The sequence below is a fragment of the Mobula hypostoma genome, unplaced genomic scaffold (assembly GCF_963921235.1).
Source record: "Mobula hypostoma unplaced genomic scaffold, sMobHyp1.1 scaffold_105, whole genome shotgun sequence".
NCBI classification, from domain to species: domain Eukaryota; kingdom Metazoa; phylum Chordata; class Chondrichthyes; order Myliobatiformes; family Myliobatidae; genus Mobula; species Mobula hypostoma.
Window position 1 is genome coordinate 82,623 of NW_026948228.1, and position 16,023 is coordinate 98,645.

Consider the following 16,023-nt stretch of genomic DNA (forward strand, 5'->3'; position numbering starts at 1 on the left):
TCTGTTCTGCCTTCAATCACAAACGAGAAAACCTGCAGATATTGAAAATCCAAGCAACACACACAAAATGCTGGAGGAACTCAGCATTAGTACTCTTTTCCATAAATGCTGCCTGGCTTGCTGATTTCCTCCAGCATTTTGTGTGTGTTGCTTGTTCTACCTCCTCTTGTTCTGGACCTTTGTACCCGTGGGAACATGTTTTGACCCATTCTCTCTGGGTACATAATGATATCAAACGCCTTTGTCCTGATCAACAAGTAGCTTTCACATCACAAATGTGCCATTCTCCAATGAGACCTGCCCTTCCGTTCATATTCTTTGGTCATCAGTCCCCTGGGGGAGGATTCAGGGGAAATATTTATGTACAATACAGAAACCGGTGTTACCTGTGTGTATTGTGGCAATGCAAAAGTTGCTGGAGAATTTGCAAGTGCGAGGAAGTGGAGTGATTTTGGAAATCTGACTTTTTAAAGCATCATTTAGCGAGCAAATCAGATATGGACGGTGTGCAAAAGGTCTGGCGAGAAAATCCTTCATAACCCTCTACAGGCCTGCTATATAGGTTGTGTGACAGTGCAGATGAACTCAATCAAACCCAGAGGGCATCAGAGTTCTCATTTGCTAGCTGTTAAAATAAATACCTCTCTATTTAAAGTTCAGTTTGCACATGTTGTTGTCAATGGGTAAAAATTGCACAGGCAAGATTTTTTGGCACACCGATCATTACAAATTAGATGGGACATTGGTGGGAAGCTGGAGAGACTTCCAGTGTCCTTGACACCCTCACCTATAAGATGTGCATCCAGCTGCAGCTTGTAACCCTGCACGTTCGGGAGTTGGAGCTGGAAATGGATGAATTCCAGATCATCCAGGAGTTGAAGGGAGTGATAGATATGTCATGAAGAGAGGTGCATTGCACCCAAGGTGCAGGACACACGAAACTGGGTGAGAGTTAGAAAGGACCCTGTACAGATTACAGATGTGGAGGTGTTTGTTGTCTTAAGGCAAATTACCATGGATAAATCCCCAGGGCCTGACAAGTTGTTCACTGGGACGCTGCAGAAGACAAGTGCAAAAATTCTCGGGGCCCAAGCACAAATATTTAAATCATCCTTAGTGACAGGTGAGGTACTGGAGGATTGGAGGACAGCCAGTGTTGTTCTGCTGTTCAAGAAAGGCTCTAAAGATAAACGAGGAAATTTTATGTTAGTGAGCTTGACATCAGTAGTGGGAGAGTTATTGGAACATATGTGCAGCAACTGGATATATAAGTATTTGGATAGATGTGTTCTGATTAGAGATAGGCAGCATGGTTTTGTGCACGGTAGGTCATGTCTAACCAATCTTATAGAGACTCTCGAGGATGTTATCAGGAAAGTGGATGAAGGCAAGGCAGTGGATGTTGTCTACATGGACTTTATCAAGGCACTTGACAAAGTCTTAGATGGGAGGTTGGTCAAGAAGGTTCAGTCACTCAGCATTCAAGATGAGATAGTAAATTGGATGATACACTGTCTTTGGGAGAAGCCAGACTGTGGTAGCAGATGGTTGCCTCTCTGACCGGAGGCCTGTGACTAGTGGTGTGCCACAGGGATCAGTGTTGGATCTGTTGTTTGTCATCTACATCAGTAATCCGGATGATAGTGTGGTTAACTGTATCAGCAAAGTTGTGGATGACACCAAGATTGGTGGTGTAGTGGACAGCGAGGAAGACTATCATGGCTTGCAGTGCGATCTGGACCAGCTGGGAAAATGGGTTGAGAAACAGAAATTGGAATTTAATGCTCACAAGTGTGAAGTGTTGCACCTTGGTAGGACCTAGAATTGCACAGTGACTGGTAGGGCACCGAGAAGTGTTGTAGAAGAAAGGGGTCTGGGAATACAGGTCTATATTTCACTGAAAGTGGTGTCACAGTTTGATAGGGATGGAAAGAAAGATTTTGGCACATTGGCCTTCATAAACCAAAGTACTGAGTACAGGAGATGGATGTTATGCTGATGTTGTACAAGACATTGGTGAGGACTAACTTGGAGTATTGTGTGCAGTTTGGTCACAAACCTACAGGAAGATGTAAAAGAGGTTGAAAGAGTTCAGAGAAAATTTGCAAGGTTGTTGCCAGGTCTGGAGGACTTGGGTTATGAGGAGAGATTGAACAGGTCTGGGCTTTATTCCTTGGAATGTAGAAGATTGAGGCAAGATTTAATGGAAGTGTATCAAAATTGTGAGGGTTATAGATGGGGTAAGCGCAAGCTGGCCTTTTCCACTGAGATGGTGTGGGACTCCAAACAGAGGCCATGGGTTGAGGGTGAAAGGTGAAATATTAAGGGGAACATGCAGGTAAACGTCTTCACACAGACAGTCATCCAGGTGTGGAATGAGCAGACAGCCCAACTGGTGCATGTGAGCACAATTTCAACATTTAAGAGGTTTGTATTGGTATCTGGATGGTAGGGGTATGGGTGTAGATAGGTTAAATAGTTCAACACAAACTAGATGGGCCAAAGGGCCTGTTTCTGTGTTGTACTTTTCTATGACTCTGTGACAAGCACAAGAAATAATACTAATGTCGATTTAATTCCTTTTAACAGCTGTGAAGACCAACCATTCATCCGGGCAGGAAATGTTTACATGGCGTTAAAACTGTGGCACTGTAAATTGACAGTAGATAAAAGAAAATCCCAGCTGCACGCCGTCAACATAGGCTATTTGTGTGAGAGTCTTTCACTTACTGTGGGGCCAGGAACCCATGCGGCTCAGTGGGAACAGGGAATAATACCAATGGAGAGAGTCAAACTGAGCCAGGTCACAGATTGGAGACGGCAGAAATGCCCCATTCTTATAGAGACAAGAAGAGCATCAGAGAGTTTGATTGTCATTCCAGATACCAGCACTGTGCCCAGATAGAAGATGATTTCTCTCTCCAGCTTTGGTTGAACTTCACTGTAACAGTTTGAGGTCAGATCACACCTTGCAACTCAAGTGATCTCATCTGAAATGTTGTCCTTCACCCACTGATGGATTTTATAAATCTTTTTTCAGGTTAAAAACGACAAGGAATTTATCTACGGGGATCTCGAACACAACACGCCAGTTTTGCTGTCTCTGTCCACGCGTATAAGAAGTGGAGCAAGGGATTCACTCGATCATCCTTCCTGCTCAGACTGTGGTGAGGGATTCACTCGATCATCTGACCGACTGGCACGCCTGTCATTTTACACAGGGGAGAGGCTGTTCACCTTTTTAAACTGTGGGGATTCAAGGTCAATTCATGAAGGTACATCAGCAAGTTCACACTGGGACAAGGCCATTCACCTGTTCTGTGTGTGAGAAGGGATTCAGTCAGTCTTCCCACCCGTGGACACACCAGTCAGTTCACACTGGGCAGAGGCTGGTCATCTGCTGAATTTGTGGGGAAGGATTCACTTGGTCATCTGACCTAATGGCTCACCAGCGAGTTCACACGGGCGAGTGGCCATTCACCTGCCCAGAAGGTGAGAAGGGATTTACTTGCTCTTCTAAACTGAAGGTACATCAGAGAGTTCACACTGGAGAGAGGCCATTCTCCTGCTCAGACTGTGGGAAGGGATTCAGTCAGTCATCCACTCTACTGACTCACCAGCGAGTTCACACTGGAGAGAGGCCATTCATCTGCTTGGACTGTGGGAAGGGATTCAATTCTTCATCTAATCTACAGAGAAACCAGCGAGTTCACACTGGAGAGAGACTGTTTACCTGCTTCGATTGTGGGAAGGGATTCACTGAGTCGACTAGCCTACAAGCACACCAGTCAGTTCACACTGGAGAGAGGCCATTCACCTGCTCAGTGTGTGGGAAGGGATTCACTCGATCAGCTCAGCTGAAGGAACATCAGAGAGTTCACACTGGAGAGAGGCCATTCACCTGCTCAGGCTGTGGGAAGGGATTCACTCGGTCATCTGACCTAATGGCACACCATCGAGTTCACACCAGGGAGCGGTCGTTCGTCTGCTCGGACTGTGGGAAGGGATTCACTTGGTTATCTAATCTGAAGGTACACCAGAGAGTTCACACTGGGGAGAGGCCGTTCACATGCTCAGTCTGTGGGAAGGGATTCAGTCAGGCATCAAACCTGCAAGAGCACCAGAGAATTCACACTGGGGAGTGGCCGTTCACCTGCTTGGACTGTGGGAAGGGATTCACTTGCTCATCCCAACTGAAGGTACATCACAGAGTTCACACTGGGGAGAGGCCATTCACCTGCTCAGACTGTGGGAAAGGATTCAATTCATCATCCCAACTGAAGGTGCATCAGAGAGTTCACACTGGGGAGAGGCCGTTCACCTGCTCAGACTGTGGGAAGGGATTCATGCAGTCATCCGAACTAAAGGTACATCAGCGAGTACATACCGGAGAGAGGCCGTTCACCTGCTCAATTTGTGGGAAGGGATTCACTTTGTCATCTAAACTGAAGGTACATGAGCGAGTTCACAACAGAGTGAGGCCATTCACCTGCTCAGACTGTGGGAAGGGATTCACTTTGTCTTCTCACCTACTGAAACACCAGTCACTTCACACCGGGGAGTGGCCATTCACCTGCTCAGTCTGTGGGAAGGGATTCACTTTGTCTTCTCATCTACTGAAACACCAGTCACTTCACACCGGGGAGTGGCCATTCACCTGTTCAGTCTGTGGGAAGGGATTCACTGAATCATCCTCCCTACAGAGACATCAGTCAGTTCACACTGGGGAGACGCTGTTCACCTGCTCAGACTTTGGGAAGAGATTCTCTCAGCCATATCAACCATATGTGCATCATTGAGTTCATTGAGCTGGAATGAGGCTGTTCACCTGCTCTGAATGTGGCAAGCAATTCACTCAGTCGTCTGGACATATGTAACTCTCGCTTAGGCTAGCAGCTTAATATTGGTGGTGATAGCCCCCCAGCCCAATCTTATCTAATTCTACTTTAGTCTGTTTTTTAAGCTTAGCTGAATAAGAAATTATCTGACCACGCAAAAATGCTTTAAATGTATCCCATATAATTAATTTGGACGTACCCACTATATCATTAAAATGAAAGAATTCTTTTATCTGGGTTTCAATAAAACCAACAAAGTCAGAGTTTTGAAATAATGTCTGAGACATGTGCCATGTGCTATGTTGGGCGGGCAAGAATGACATAATCAAATTCAAAACACAAACTCAAAGGTGCATGATTAGATATAGCAATAGTGTCATTTTCACAATTTTTAACACTAGGCAGGAAGTGGGGATTGATTATATTATAATTTTTAAACATGTGAAAAGAAAGAATATTCTCTGTTATCGGGGTGCAGATATCTCCATAATTCGATCAATCCAAAATCGATCAAAAAGGAGTTAATAAGTGACACAGAGTGAGTGGAAGTCACTGATTGGTTGAGCTCTTGTCAATCATAGGATTTAAACAACAGTTAAAATCCCCGCCCATTATCACATATATTCATTTGAATCAGGCAGTAAAGCAAATATCTTTTCTAAAAAAAGGATCATCTAAGTTAGGACCAGACAGATTGACCAAAGCAACTTTTCTGTTACAGATCACTCCTTTGACAATTGAAAATCTACCATTCGAATCTGACTCAATATCCTCTTGAATAAATATATTAGATTTAATAAAGATGGACATGCCTTTAGTTTTACTCTGAGAAGTAGAGTGGAACTGCAAACCTCTCCACCATCCAAAAAAAATCTATTTAGATCTCCTGCCCTGATGTGTGTCTCTTGAGCAAAAATTATATCAGGTTGGAATCGGTTAATAGTTTTGTCTATTTTTCGTTTAATAGGATGATTCCAAATACATGCATTCCAACTTATAACATTAATCTGTTTAAATACCATATTATAATTTTATTCTACTTTATACCTGCACAGAGCACGTACCAATACGGGATGATCAAAAATGGTGGTGATGAAGAATACAACCACATAGAAAACACCCATGATCCAGAACCACCCAAGAGGAAAAAACTCCTAGTTCTAACCCCACCCACCTCCCTGAAAGCCCAAAATAAAAGGCAAGCAACCTAGGATAGCATACGAAGCCAGGGACCGCTCTGTCTGTACAGACTCTTGATGCCCAAATTACTGAAGCCGAAATTCATAAAGCTATTTTTTCAATGCAATCTGGTAAGGCCCCTGGACTTGATGGCTGTCCTGTAGAATTTTATAAAAAAATTGGAAAATTGCTTTTTCCGGATATATGTTGGAAATGTTTAAGGATTCTGTTTTGAAAGGTGATTTACCCTCTACTTTCTATGAGGCTTCTATTTCTTTAATTCTTAAAAAGGATAAAGATCCTACTGACCGTGCCTCATATAGACCTATTTCATTATTGAAAGTCGATGCTAAGATTCTGTCAAAGATGATGGCCAATTGGTTAGATAATATTTTGGGTAAAATTATTTTTAAGGATCAAATAGGCTTTATAAAGGGTCGTTATTCCTTTTCAAATGTTCAGAGACTACTTAACATTATATATTTATCCTCTTTTAAAACTCCACAATGCGTCGTCTCTTTGGATGCTGAAAAAGCATTTGATCGAGTTGAAATATTTCTTTAATGTTTCAGAGAAATTTGGCTTTGGTGTTAATTTTAATAATTGGTTTGGAACGATATATAAAGCTCCTATTGCTACTGTTGTCAATAACAACTGTAGGTTTCCTTTTTTTCAGATTTCACAGGGGACAAGACAAGGTTGTCCATCAAGTCCTTTGTAATTTACTTTAATATTAGAACCCCTTGCTATTGCTCTTCGTGAAGCTAAAAATATTCATGGGATTTTTGTGAATGAGACCATTCATAAGATTTCTCTTTACGCTGACTATTTATTGGTTTATGTATCTAATCCCGAAGAATCTATTCCTGCCTTGCTAAAATTATTCAATAAATTTGGAGATTTTTCAGGATATAAAGTAAATTTTAGTAAAAGTGAATGGTTTCCTTTAAATGAACCTGCCTCTATATATGATAATACTCCTTTCAAAGTCACAGATTCTTTTAGATATTTAGGTGTTATAATCACTAAAAAAAATAAGGATCTTTATAAAGCCAATTTTGTTCCTTTGGTAGACTCTATGAAGTATTGATTTAATAGATGGAGTCCACTTACCTTTTCACTTGTCGGTCATATCCATACAGTTAGAATGATGATTTTCCCAAAATTTTTATATTTATTTCAGAATATCCTTGTTTTATTGACTAAGAAGTTTCTTTGATCAGATTGATTCTATTATTTTAACTTTTATTTGGAATAATAAAAGATCAAGAATTAGTAAATGTCACTTACAAAAGTTGAAAAGGGATGGAGGTCTCACTTTGCCTAATTTAAGAATGTATTACTGGGCGGTTAATGTGTGATACATGTCCTTTTGGTTATATTGGGTTGATAAGAACGATTGGCCAATTTGGGTAGACCTGGAATTGAAAGCTGTGAAACAGTTTTACTTAACCTCGTTATTCGGAGTTGCTTTACCTATACAATTAGCTAAAGTTGTTAATTTAAATCTATACCCTGTGATTAAGCATTCATTACACACTTGGCTCCAGTTTTGCAATTTTTAAAAATTTTAATCTTAAAAAATTTAAACTTTTTAGTTTAATTTATCAAAATTACTTTTTTAAGCCGCCTTTGAGTGATCCAATTTTTTTACTTTGGAAAAATAAAGGTATTAATTTTTTTTTGTTTTTTTCAAAGAAGATAGATTGGTGTCTTCTGAACAATTAGTTGATAAATATTATCTTTCATACTCACACTTTTTACAATACCTTCAAGTTAGACGTTTCTTACAAAGATATTTAAGTAATTTTCCTTGCGTATTGGAAGCTGACCTGTTAGATACTATTATGAGTATGAACCCTTTGACGAAGGGTTCTATTGGAAGAATTTATATTTTTTTATTACAATGGGATAAGTGTTCTTTATTTAAGATTAAACAAGATTGGGAGAAGGAACTCAATTTATCTTTTATGACGGAGGATTGGACACGGATTCTGAAGCTGAACTTTTCTTCAATATGCGCTCGTCATTCACTATTCAATTTAAAATTGTACATCATTACCCTTTGACGAAGGAGAGACTGTCTAAAATATTTCCTAATGTTGATAGTTATTGTGATAGATGTAAAACTGAGACAGCTATGCTGACACACGTGTTTTGCTCTTGTTCTATACAGGAACAGTTCTGGAAGTCAGTTTTTTCGACAATTTCTAAAGCACTTTAAATTAATTTACAACTTAACAAATTAACTGTGCTTTTTGGAATAATTCCTCAAAATATCCGTGGTATCTCTATATCTGACCAACATGTTATTGCATTTGTTACATTGATAGCTGGGAGGGCCATTTTGTTGAAATGGAAGGATACATCAGCTCCCACTTTGTCACAATGGTTCTCTCAAGTGATGCTATGTCTTAGTTTGGAGAAAATTCGAAGTCGAACCTTTGAACCTTTATTTGATTTTGAGAAAAGATGGGATTCATTTGCTCGTTATTATCATTTGAGTTAATTGGTAGATTTCCTCCACGATCTAATTGTAAAATTTGGTATATATTTTTTTTTCTTGCTGGCGGATTGCTGTTTATTTTTAGAAGCTATTTGTATGACGCATGGCTCTGGGTTGTACACCTAATGGGGTTTCCCCCCACTTTTTCCTGCTGAGTAGGGTTTCTATTTATTATCAACAAAATTTTTCAATCTAGAAAATAATGTTTTTTTCCTTGAGACATTGTAAGTGTTGCTTACTTTGATGTACTCGTGTTATTTTTGAATAATATAATAATAATAAACAGATTTGAAAAGAAAGAAAGAAACTGCCAAGATACAGTCAGCTAAGAACCAAGTGCTGATAAATGGGACCAGTGTAGAATTGATGAAGTTCCTGTCTCTTCTTCCATTAATGTTGCCTCCTTATGGCAAAACTAACCCTCTCACTGTGTCAGAATCAGTGTTTAAATCCAGCCCCAAACACTGTGCTTTCATCCCTGCACATTATAACTTGAACCATCTCACTGAGGGTCTGATGGAGACACAACCTCTGCCCTCTGCACATGTGATCACATCTCCCCTGCTTCTGACATTTCAAATACCCTCAGAATGGTTTTCTGATTCAGTCTGAAGGTTATGGTACATTCAGCTCATCGTCAGACCTGACAAACCATGTCTTCCCACAGCTGGTTCCACCTGTTGGTGTGTCCTCTTTCCTCCACCTCCAGGGAAGCTGCATCTCCACACAAACCCCTCACTTGAGACGACTGTCTGTACCCGTGACACAGGAAATCACATCACTGTCACTCTCCTGATACCATCCGGGAAGCGGTACCGCAACATAAAAGCCAGGACCAACAGGCTCCGGGACAGCTTCTTCCACCAGGCCGTCAGACTGATGAACTCACGCTGATTTGAGTGTACTCTATATTACATTGTCTGTTTTATTTATTATAAACTATTATAAATTACTATGATTGCACGTTGCATAATTTAGATGGAGACGTAATGTAAAGATTTTTACTCCTGATGGATGTAAGAGATAAAGTCAATTCAATTCAATTCCTGATTCCGTGTCTGAGCTGCTCGCCTCCGGGTATCCTCCGTCAACAAGCTTCTTCCTCAGTCACCATCTGTCAGATTATAAAAAACAATTAAAACGATCTATCAGACAGCTCCTGTACCCCTCCACCCCTGAACAGGTTCCCCTGTTAAAACTCTCTGCTCAGCCCCTTCCCTATTCCCTTTCCCTTTCAGACTCCCGATGTGCCAGCAGATCCGAATTCACCGTGTGGACATTTCTACCCCACAGGAGGCTGTACAAACCCGTGTCCTTCTCTGATGCACAGCTCAGTGACCCCAATCCCTGTCTGCACTCGCAGCCCATGACGGTGACAGCTGTCCTAGACTCTGTAACTCACAATCTTGTAACACAGAATCTTGTTCACAGCAAGTTTAGACAGTCATTAATATGAAGAGAGAATTGTTGTTTCCTGAAAGGACAGGCGAGCGAAGCTGTCTGATCCAATTCACCAGATGGTCCGGTGTTTACAAGTTAATTTGTGCCGGGACCCACACCCACACCCACTCATAACCCCGACCCACACAGACAGACAGACTGTCCCTTCGCCCCAAACCCCCTGCACAACCACAAGGAATTGATCCACGGCCCGGGCTCGGTGGCAAAGTGAAAACCGGGGCTGAGGAGAGCCCGGAGACAAACACCCCGCTGCCCACTCCACCAACAACACGGCACAGCCGGACACATCTCACAACACCGGATCCGCTCCCGATGAAACCCGAATTTAATTTTGTTGTTCCAGATCGGACCCAACAAAAGGTGTTTTAAAACTGAAGCGCTCCCCCTCACGTGACGTCACACAGCAGACCCCCCCCCACGGGCCTGACGTCACCCATGGTCTCCCCGTATCGGCATCTGCTGTCACGAGCACGGTGCCTTACGTCACACACGCGCTGCTGTGCTCGAGCTTTTTCGGTTTAACGGCTGAGCTACTGAGCACGAGCCACGCCCCCCCCCCCCCCCACCGATCAGTCAACAGAGGAATTGAATTGATTGCAGAGCTGCCCTATTCCCATTGGTACGAAGCGATGTCAATCAATGGTTACAACCAATAGTGGAGGCGGACCAGCCGAGAGGGCGTTACCCCGTCTGCTGCTGCAAATCCCAAAGTAAATGTCCGCTTTCTGATTTATTTCCATTTCCCTCCGAGGGAAGTTGGGGCGTTTGTGAAGCGTCTCCTGCGGCCGGAGTCTGATGTATCGCTGAGAGGTAGGAGGAGACCGCTCGGCCCGTCGGTTTGATGCCGGTTCCCCGGGGAGGGAGAGGGGGATTTTATTGAAAGGATGAAGACGGTGAGAGAGGGGGCGGACAGGATGTTTGTCCCGGTGGGGACAGGAGGGGCTCATCTGTGGAAATGTCTGAGCCCACGGTGGTGGCGATTCACCACATTGGGGGGCAAACACCGGCAGACTGTTGCCCTGCAAGCGGGGCCAATGGTCCGGGCAAAGTGGGGATGGGAGTGGTGTTGGGGGTCCGGGTCTTATTGAATGACAGGACGGTGTGGAGGGGCCGAATGGCCTTCTCCAGTTCCTGGTCTCTGTGTGTTTAAATACAAGGAGTAACCAGACCCTTCCCGGGCCTGCAGGATGTCCCAGTCGGTGTTGTAGGGACTAATGCTTTGAACCCAGTTGTTCCCAGACTGTGTCAACGATTTGGCTGAGAGACCATATCCAACATTTCCAAATCTGTTACTGACACAAAATGTATGTTCATAGAAACATAGAAAACCTACAACACAATTCAGACCCTTCAGCCCACAAAGCTGTGCCAAACATGTCCTTACCTTAAAATTACCCAGGGTTACCCATAGCCCTCTAATTTTCTCAGCTCCATGTACCTATCCAAAAGTCTGTTAAAACACCCTATCGTATCCGCCTCCACCACCATTGTGGGCAGCCAATTTCACCCACTCACCATTCTCTGAGTAAAATACTTACCCCTGACAATCTCCTCTGTCTCTACTCCCCAGCACCTTAAACCTGTGTCCTCTTGTGATAGCAATTTCAACCCTCGGAAAAGCCTCTGACTATCCACACGATCAATGCCTCTCATCATCGTATACACCCCTATCAGGTCACCTCTCATCCTCCATCTGTCACTTCTCAGCCAAGTTTTGCATCCTATCAAAGTCCCGCTGTAACCTGTCCTCCGTCGCTCCAAGGAGAAAAGGCCGAGTTCACTCAACCTATTCTCATAGAGCATGCTCCCCAATCCAGGCAACATCCTTGTAAATCTCCTCTGCACCCTTTCTATGGTTTCCACATCCTTCCTGCAGTGAGGCAACCAGGATTGAGCACAGTTCTCCAAGTGGGGTCTGACCAGGGTCCTATATAGCTGCAACATTACCTCTCGGCTCCTAAATTCAATTCCACGATTGATGAAGGCCAATGCACCATATGCCCTTTTAACCACAGAGTCAACGTGCGTAGCAGCTTTGAGTGTCCTATAGACTCGGACCCCAAGGTCGCTCTGATCCTCGACACCGCCAAGAGTCTTACCATTAATACTATATTCTGCTATCATATTTGACCTACCAAAATGAGCCACTTCACACTTATCTGGGGTTAACTCCATCTGCCACTTCTCAGCCCGGTTTTGCATCCTATCAATGTCCCGATGTAACCTCTGACAGCCCTCCACACTATTCACAACACCCCCAACCTTTTTTGTCATAAGCAAATTTACTAACTTCCTCATCCAGGTCATTTATAAGAAGAGTAGGGGTCCCAGAACAGATCCCTGAGGAACACCACTGGTCACCGACCTCCACGCAGAATATGACCCATCTACAACCACTCTTTGCCTTCTGTGGGAAAGCCAGTTCTGGATCCACAAAACAATGTCGCCTTGTATCGCATGCCTCCTTACTTTCTCAGTGAGCCTTTCATGGGGTACCTTGTTAAAGATCATCTGAAAATCCAGGTCAACAACATCCACTGGCTCTGCTTTATCTATCCTACCTGCTATTTCCTCAAAGTATTCCAAGTGATTTGTCAGACATAATTTCATCTAAAGGATTCCGGCTGACCTTGGCCTACTTCATCAGGTGTCCCCAATTACAGTACCCAAAAAACTCACCCTTAATACACACAAACACCTTCCTGACCACTGTGGTCAGCCGAACTGTCCTATAATTCTCTTTCTTCTGCCTCCCTCTCATTTGTACTTACTAGTCCACCAGAACCATTCCAAAATCTAGTGATTCTTGATACATCATTACTCATTACTTTAAGAGAAAACTAAGGGGGAAGTTATTTGTTTAGAGGCAGGGAGAGTGTGCAACGAGCTGCCAGAGCAAGTGGCAGGAATGATTTCAACCTTTAAGAGAAGTTTGCTTAGGTCCATGGATGAGAAGGATATGGAGGGCTATGGTCCAGGTGGAAGTTGTTGGAACTCGGCAGATTAATGCTTTGGCATGGACTAGATTGGCCGAATGGCATTTTCCTATGTTGTGGTGTTCTACGACTCTAATGCCTTCATAATCTCTTCAGCTACCTCTTTCCGAATCCTGGGGTGTTCACCTTCTGGTCCAGGAGTCTTATCTACCTTCAGGCCTTTCAGCTTCCAAAACACCTTCGCTCCTTGGTAAAAAGCATGTATCCTCACTTCTGCCCCAGATACTCCCGAATGGTTGGCATTTATGTAATAAATTTAATGACACAATTGTAGTGCGTGACTTCAATCTGCAGGACAATTGAGAAAGTCAGATTTGTGTCAGATCACAAGAGAGGGAATGTATTGAATTCCTGCGAAAGGGCTTTTTAGAGCAGCTGATGGTGGAGCCTACTCGGGGAACTACAATCTTTGATTGGGTATTGTGTAATAACCCAGATCTTATTAGGAAGGTTAATGTAAAGGAACCATTAGAAGGCAGGGACAATAATATGATTCAATTCCTACTGAAATTTCTGAGGGAGAAGCATAGGTCACATGCGTAGTATCGCAATGGAACAAAGGGAATTACACAGGCATGAGAGAGGTGATTCCCCAGGTGGATTGGAGAAGGATACTCGTGGCGATGATGCCAGAGCAGAAATGGCTGACGTTTCTGAGAATAGTTCATAATGTACAGGATAGATATGTCCCGATGAAGTAGCTCTCAAACAGCGGGGCTAGGCTACCGTGGCTGACAAAGGAAGTTAAAGACTGTATAAAAGTGAAGTAAAGTGCATATAAGGTAGCAAAAGTGAGTAGGAAGTTAGATAATTGGGTAGCTTTTAAAATCCAAAACAGGCAACGAAAAATCTATAAGAATGCTGAAGGTAAAATAAGAGGGCAAACTAGACAATAATATAAACTAGTTATAAAAATGCGAAAGGGAGGTGAGAGTTGACATTGGACCGCTGGAAAATGATGCTCATGAGGTAGAAATGGAGAAGAGTTGGTAGATGAACTTGATAGGTACTTTGCATCGTCTTCTCTGTGGAAGACACTGGCAGTGTGCCAGAGATCTGTGAGTGTCAGGGAGCAGGAGTGAGTGCCATTGCTATTACAAAGGAAAACGTGCTAGGCAAACTCAGGTTCTTAACATGGATAAGTCAACTGGACCAGATGGACTACATCCCAGAGTCCTGGTAGAGGTTGCTGAAGAGATAACAGATGCATTGGCCATGACCTGTCAAGAATCACTTGATTCTGGCATGGTCCCAGAGGTCAGGAAGATTGCAAATGTCAATCCACTCTTTGAGAAGGGAGGAAGGCAAAAGAAAGCATAGTCCTGTTAGCCTAATGTCAGTGGTGGGGGAAGGGTTGGAGTCTATTATAACAGATGAGGTTTTGGGGTACTAGGAGACTTATGATGAAATAGGTCAAAGCCAGCATAGCTTCTGTGCAGGGAAATATTGCCTGATCAGTCAGGGCATTACAGGTTATGCCGAGGAGGCAGATGCATGGGGTTGAGTGAGAACCGGGATCAGCCATGGTAGAACGGCGGAGCAGACTTGATGGGGCTGAATGGCCTAATTCTGCTCCGATCTCTTCTGGTCTGATACTGCTGGTGTCCTACAGAGTGAAGATTGACACAAAATACTTATTACATTCGGCCGCTATTTCTTTGTTCTATTACTAACTCGCCAGCATCACCTTCCAGCAGCACAATATCCATACTTGCTTCTCTTTTACTCTTTATATATCTGAAAAATAAATTTTTATACTTGATATCATTGGCTCACTTATCTTAATTTTTCATCTTGTCTCTTCCTGTGTGTCTTTTTTTGTTGTGTCCTGTTGGCTATGTAAAAGTTTCCAATCCTCTAAATTCCCACTATTTTCTTGCTATACTATATGACCCCGCTTTTGCTTTTATTATCAAAAACAGGAGAAAATCTGTGGATGCTGGAAATCCAAGCAACACATACACAAAATGCAGGAGGAATCTAGCAGGCCAGGCAGCATATATGGGAAACAGTAAACAGACAATGTTTCAGGCCGAGACCCTTTATCAGGACTGGGGGAGAAAAAAGATGAGATGTCAGAGGAAGAAGTGTGGGGGTGAGAGGGGTTGAAAAAGTGGTAGGTGATAGGTGAAACTGGGAGAGGGGGAGTAGTGAAGGGAAAAACTTTCTAGGATATCATTTCCTTAATGATTCTCGAAAGATCATCGCCAATGACTCTACATCTCTTCAGCCACCTCTTTCAGATCTCTGGGGTGAACACCATCTGGTCCAGGTGACCTACTTACCTTCAGACCATCTCTGTTCTTCTCCTGAGTAATGTAACTTTACACATTCTGACCACTGACATCTGGGACTTCCATATTCCTGCCAGTGTCTTCGACAGATAAGAGTGATGTACAATACTTATTCAGTTCATCTGTCATCACCTTGCACCCCACCCCATTACTACCTCTCCAGCACCACTTTTCAGTGGTCCGATATCCACTTCCGCCTCTCTTTTACACTATATGTACCTGAAGAAAAATTTGGTATCCTTTTTAATATTACTGGCTAGCTCACCTATGTATTCCATCTATCCCTACTTATTTATTTTAGTTGCATTCTGTTGGTTTTTAAAAGCTTTCTAATCCTTTAACTTCCTAGTAATTTTTGCTCCATGCCCTCTCTTTGGTATTTATGTTGTCTTTGATTTCTCTTATCAGTCACGGTTTTGTCACCTCACCTTTAGAATACTACTTCCTCTTTGTGATTTATATATCCTGGGCCTTTCGAATTGCTTCCAGAAATTCCAGCCATTGCTGCTCTGTTTTCATCCCTACCCATGTTCTTTTCAAATCAATTTTGATCTTTTCTTCTCTCATGCTTCTCTAATTCTCCTTATTGCACATCTGACATTAGCTTCTCCTTCTCGAAGGTCAGGGTGAATTTGATCATATTAAGATCACTTGCCCCTAAGGGTTCTTTGAACTGAAGTGACCTAATTAAATCCGGTTCATTACAACACCCAATCCAGAATAGCTGATCCCCAAGTGGGCTCAATCAC

At 42.9% G+C, this 16,023-nt stretch overlaps 1 protein-coding gene across 4 annotated transcripts; it reads left to right on the forward strand.

Annotated features, from left to right (window-relative positions):
- Positions 1-2,398: 2,398 nt before the first annotated feature.
- Positions 2,399-10,244, forward strand: LOC134342039 (zinc finger protein 239-like). 4 transcript variants are annotated; one of them, XR_010016923.1, is made up of 4 exons: positions 2,399-2,427; positions 3,041-4,451; positions 5,894-6,148; positions 9,191-10,244. XR_010016923.1 is itself a non-coding variant. In XM_063039977.1 (3 exons), the coding sequence occupies exons 2-3, from the start codon at positions 3,441-3,443 to the stop codon at positions 6,047-6,049; spliced, it is 1,167 nt and encodes a 388-aa protein (XP_062896047.1). In that variant the 5' UTR covers positions 2,399-2,427; positions 3,041-3,440; the 3' UTR covers positions 6,050-8,086. The 4 variants fall into 4 exon arrangements, 2 of the variants coding, with proteins under 2 accessions (XP_062896047.1, XP_062896046.1); XR_010016924.1 differs by lacking the exon at positions 9,191-10,244 and adding an exon at positions 7,949-8,081; XM_063039977.1 differs by lacking the exon at positions 9,191-10,244 and having other exon boundaries at positions 5,894-8,086.
- Positions 10,245-16,023: the final 5,779 nt, after the last annotated feature.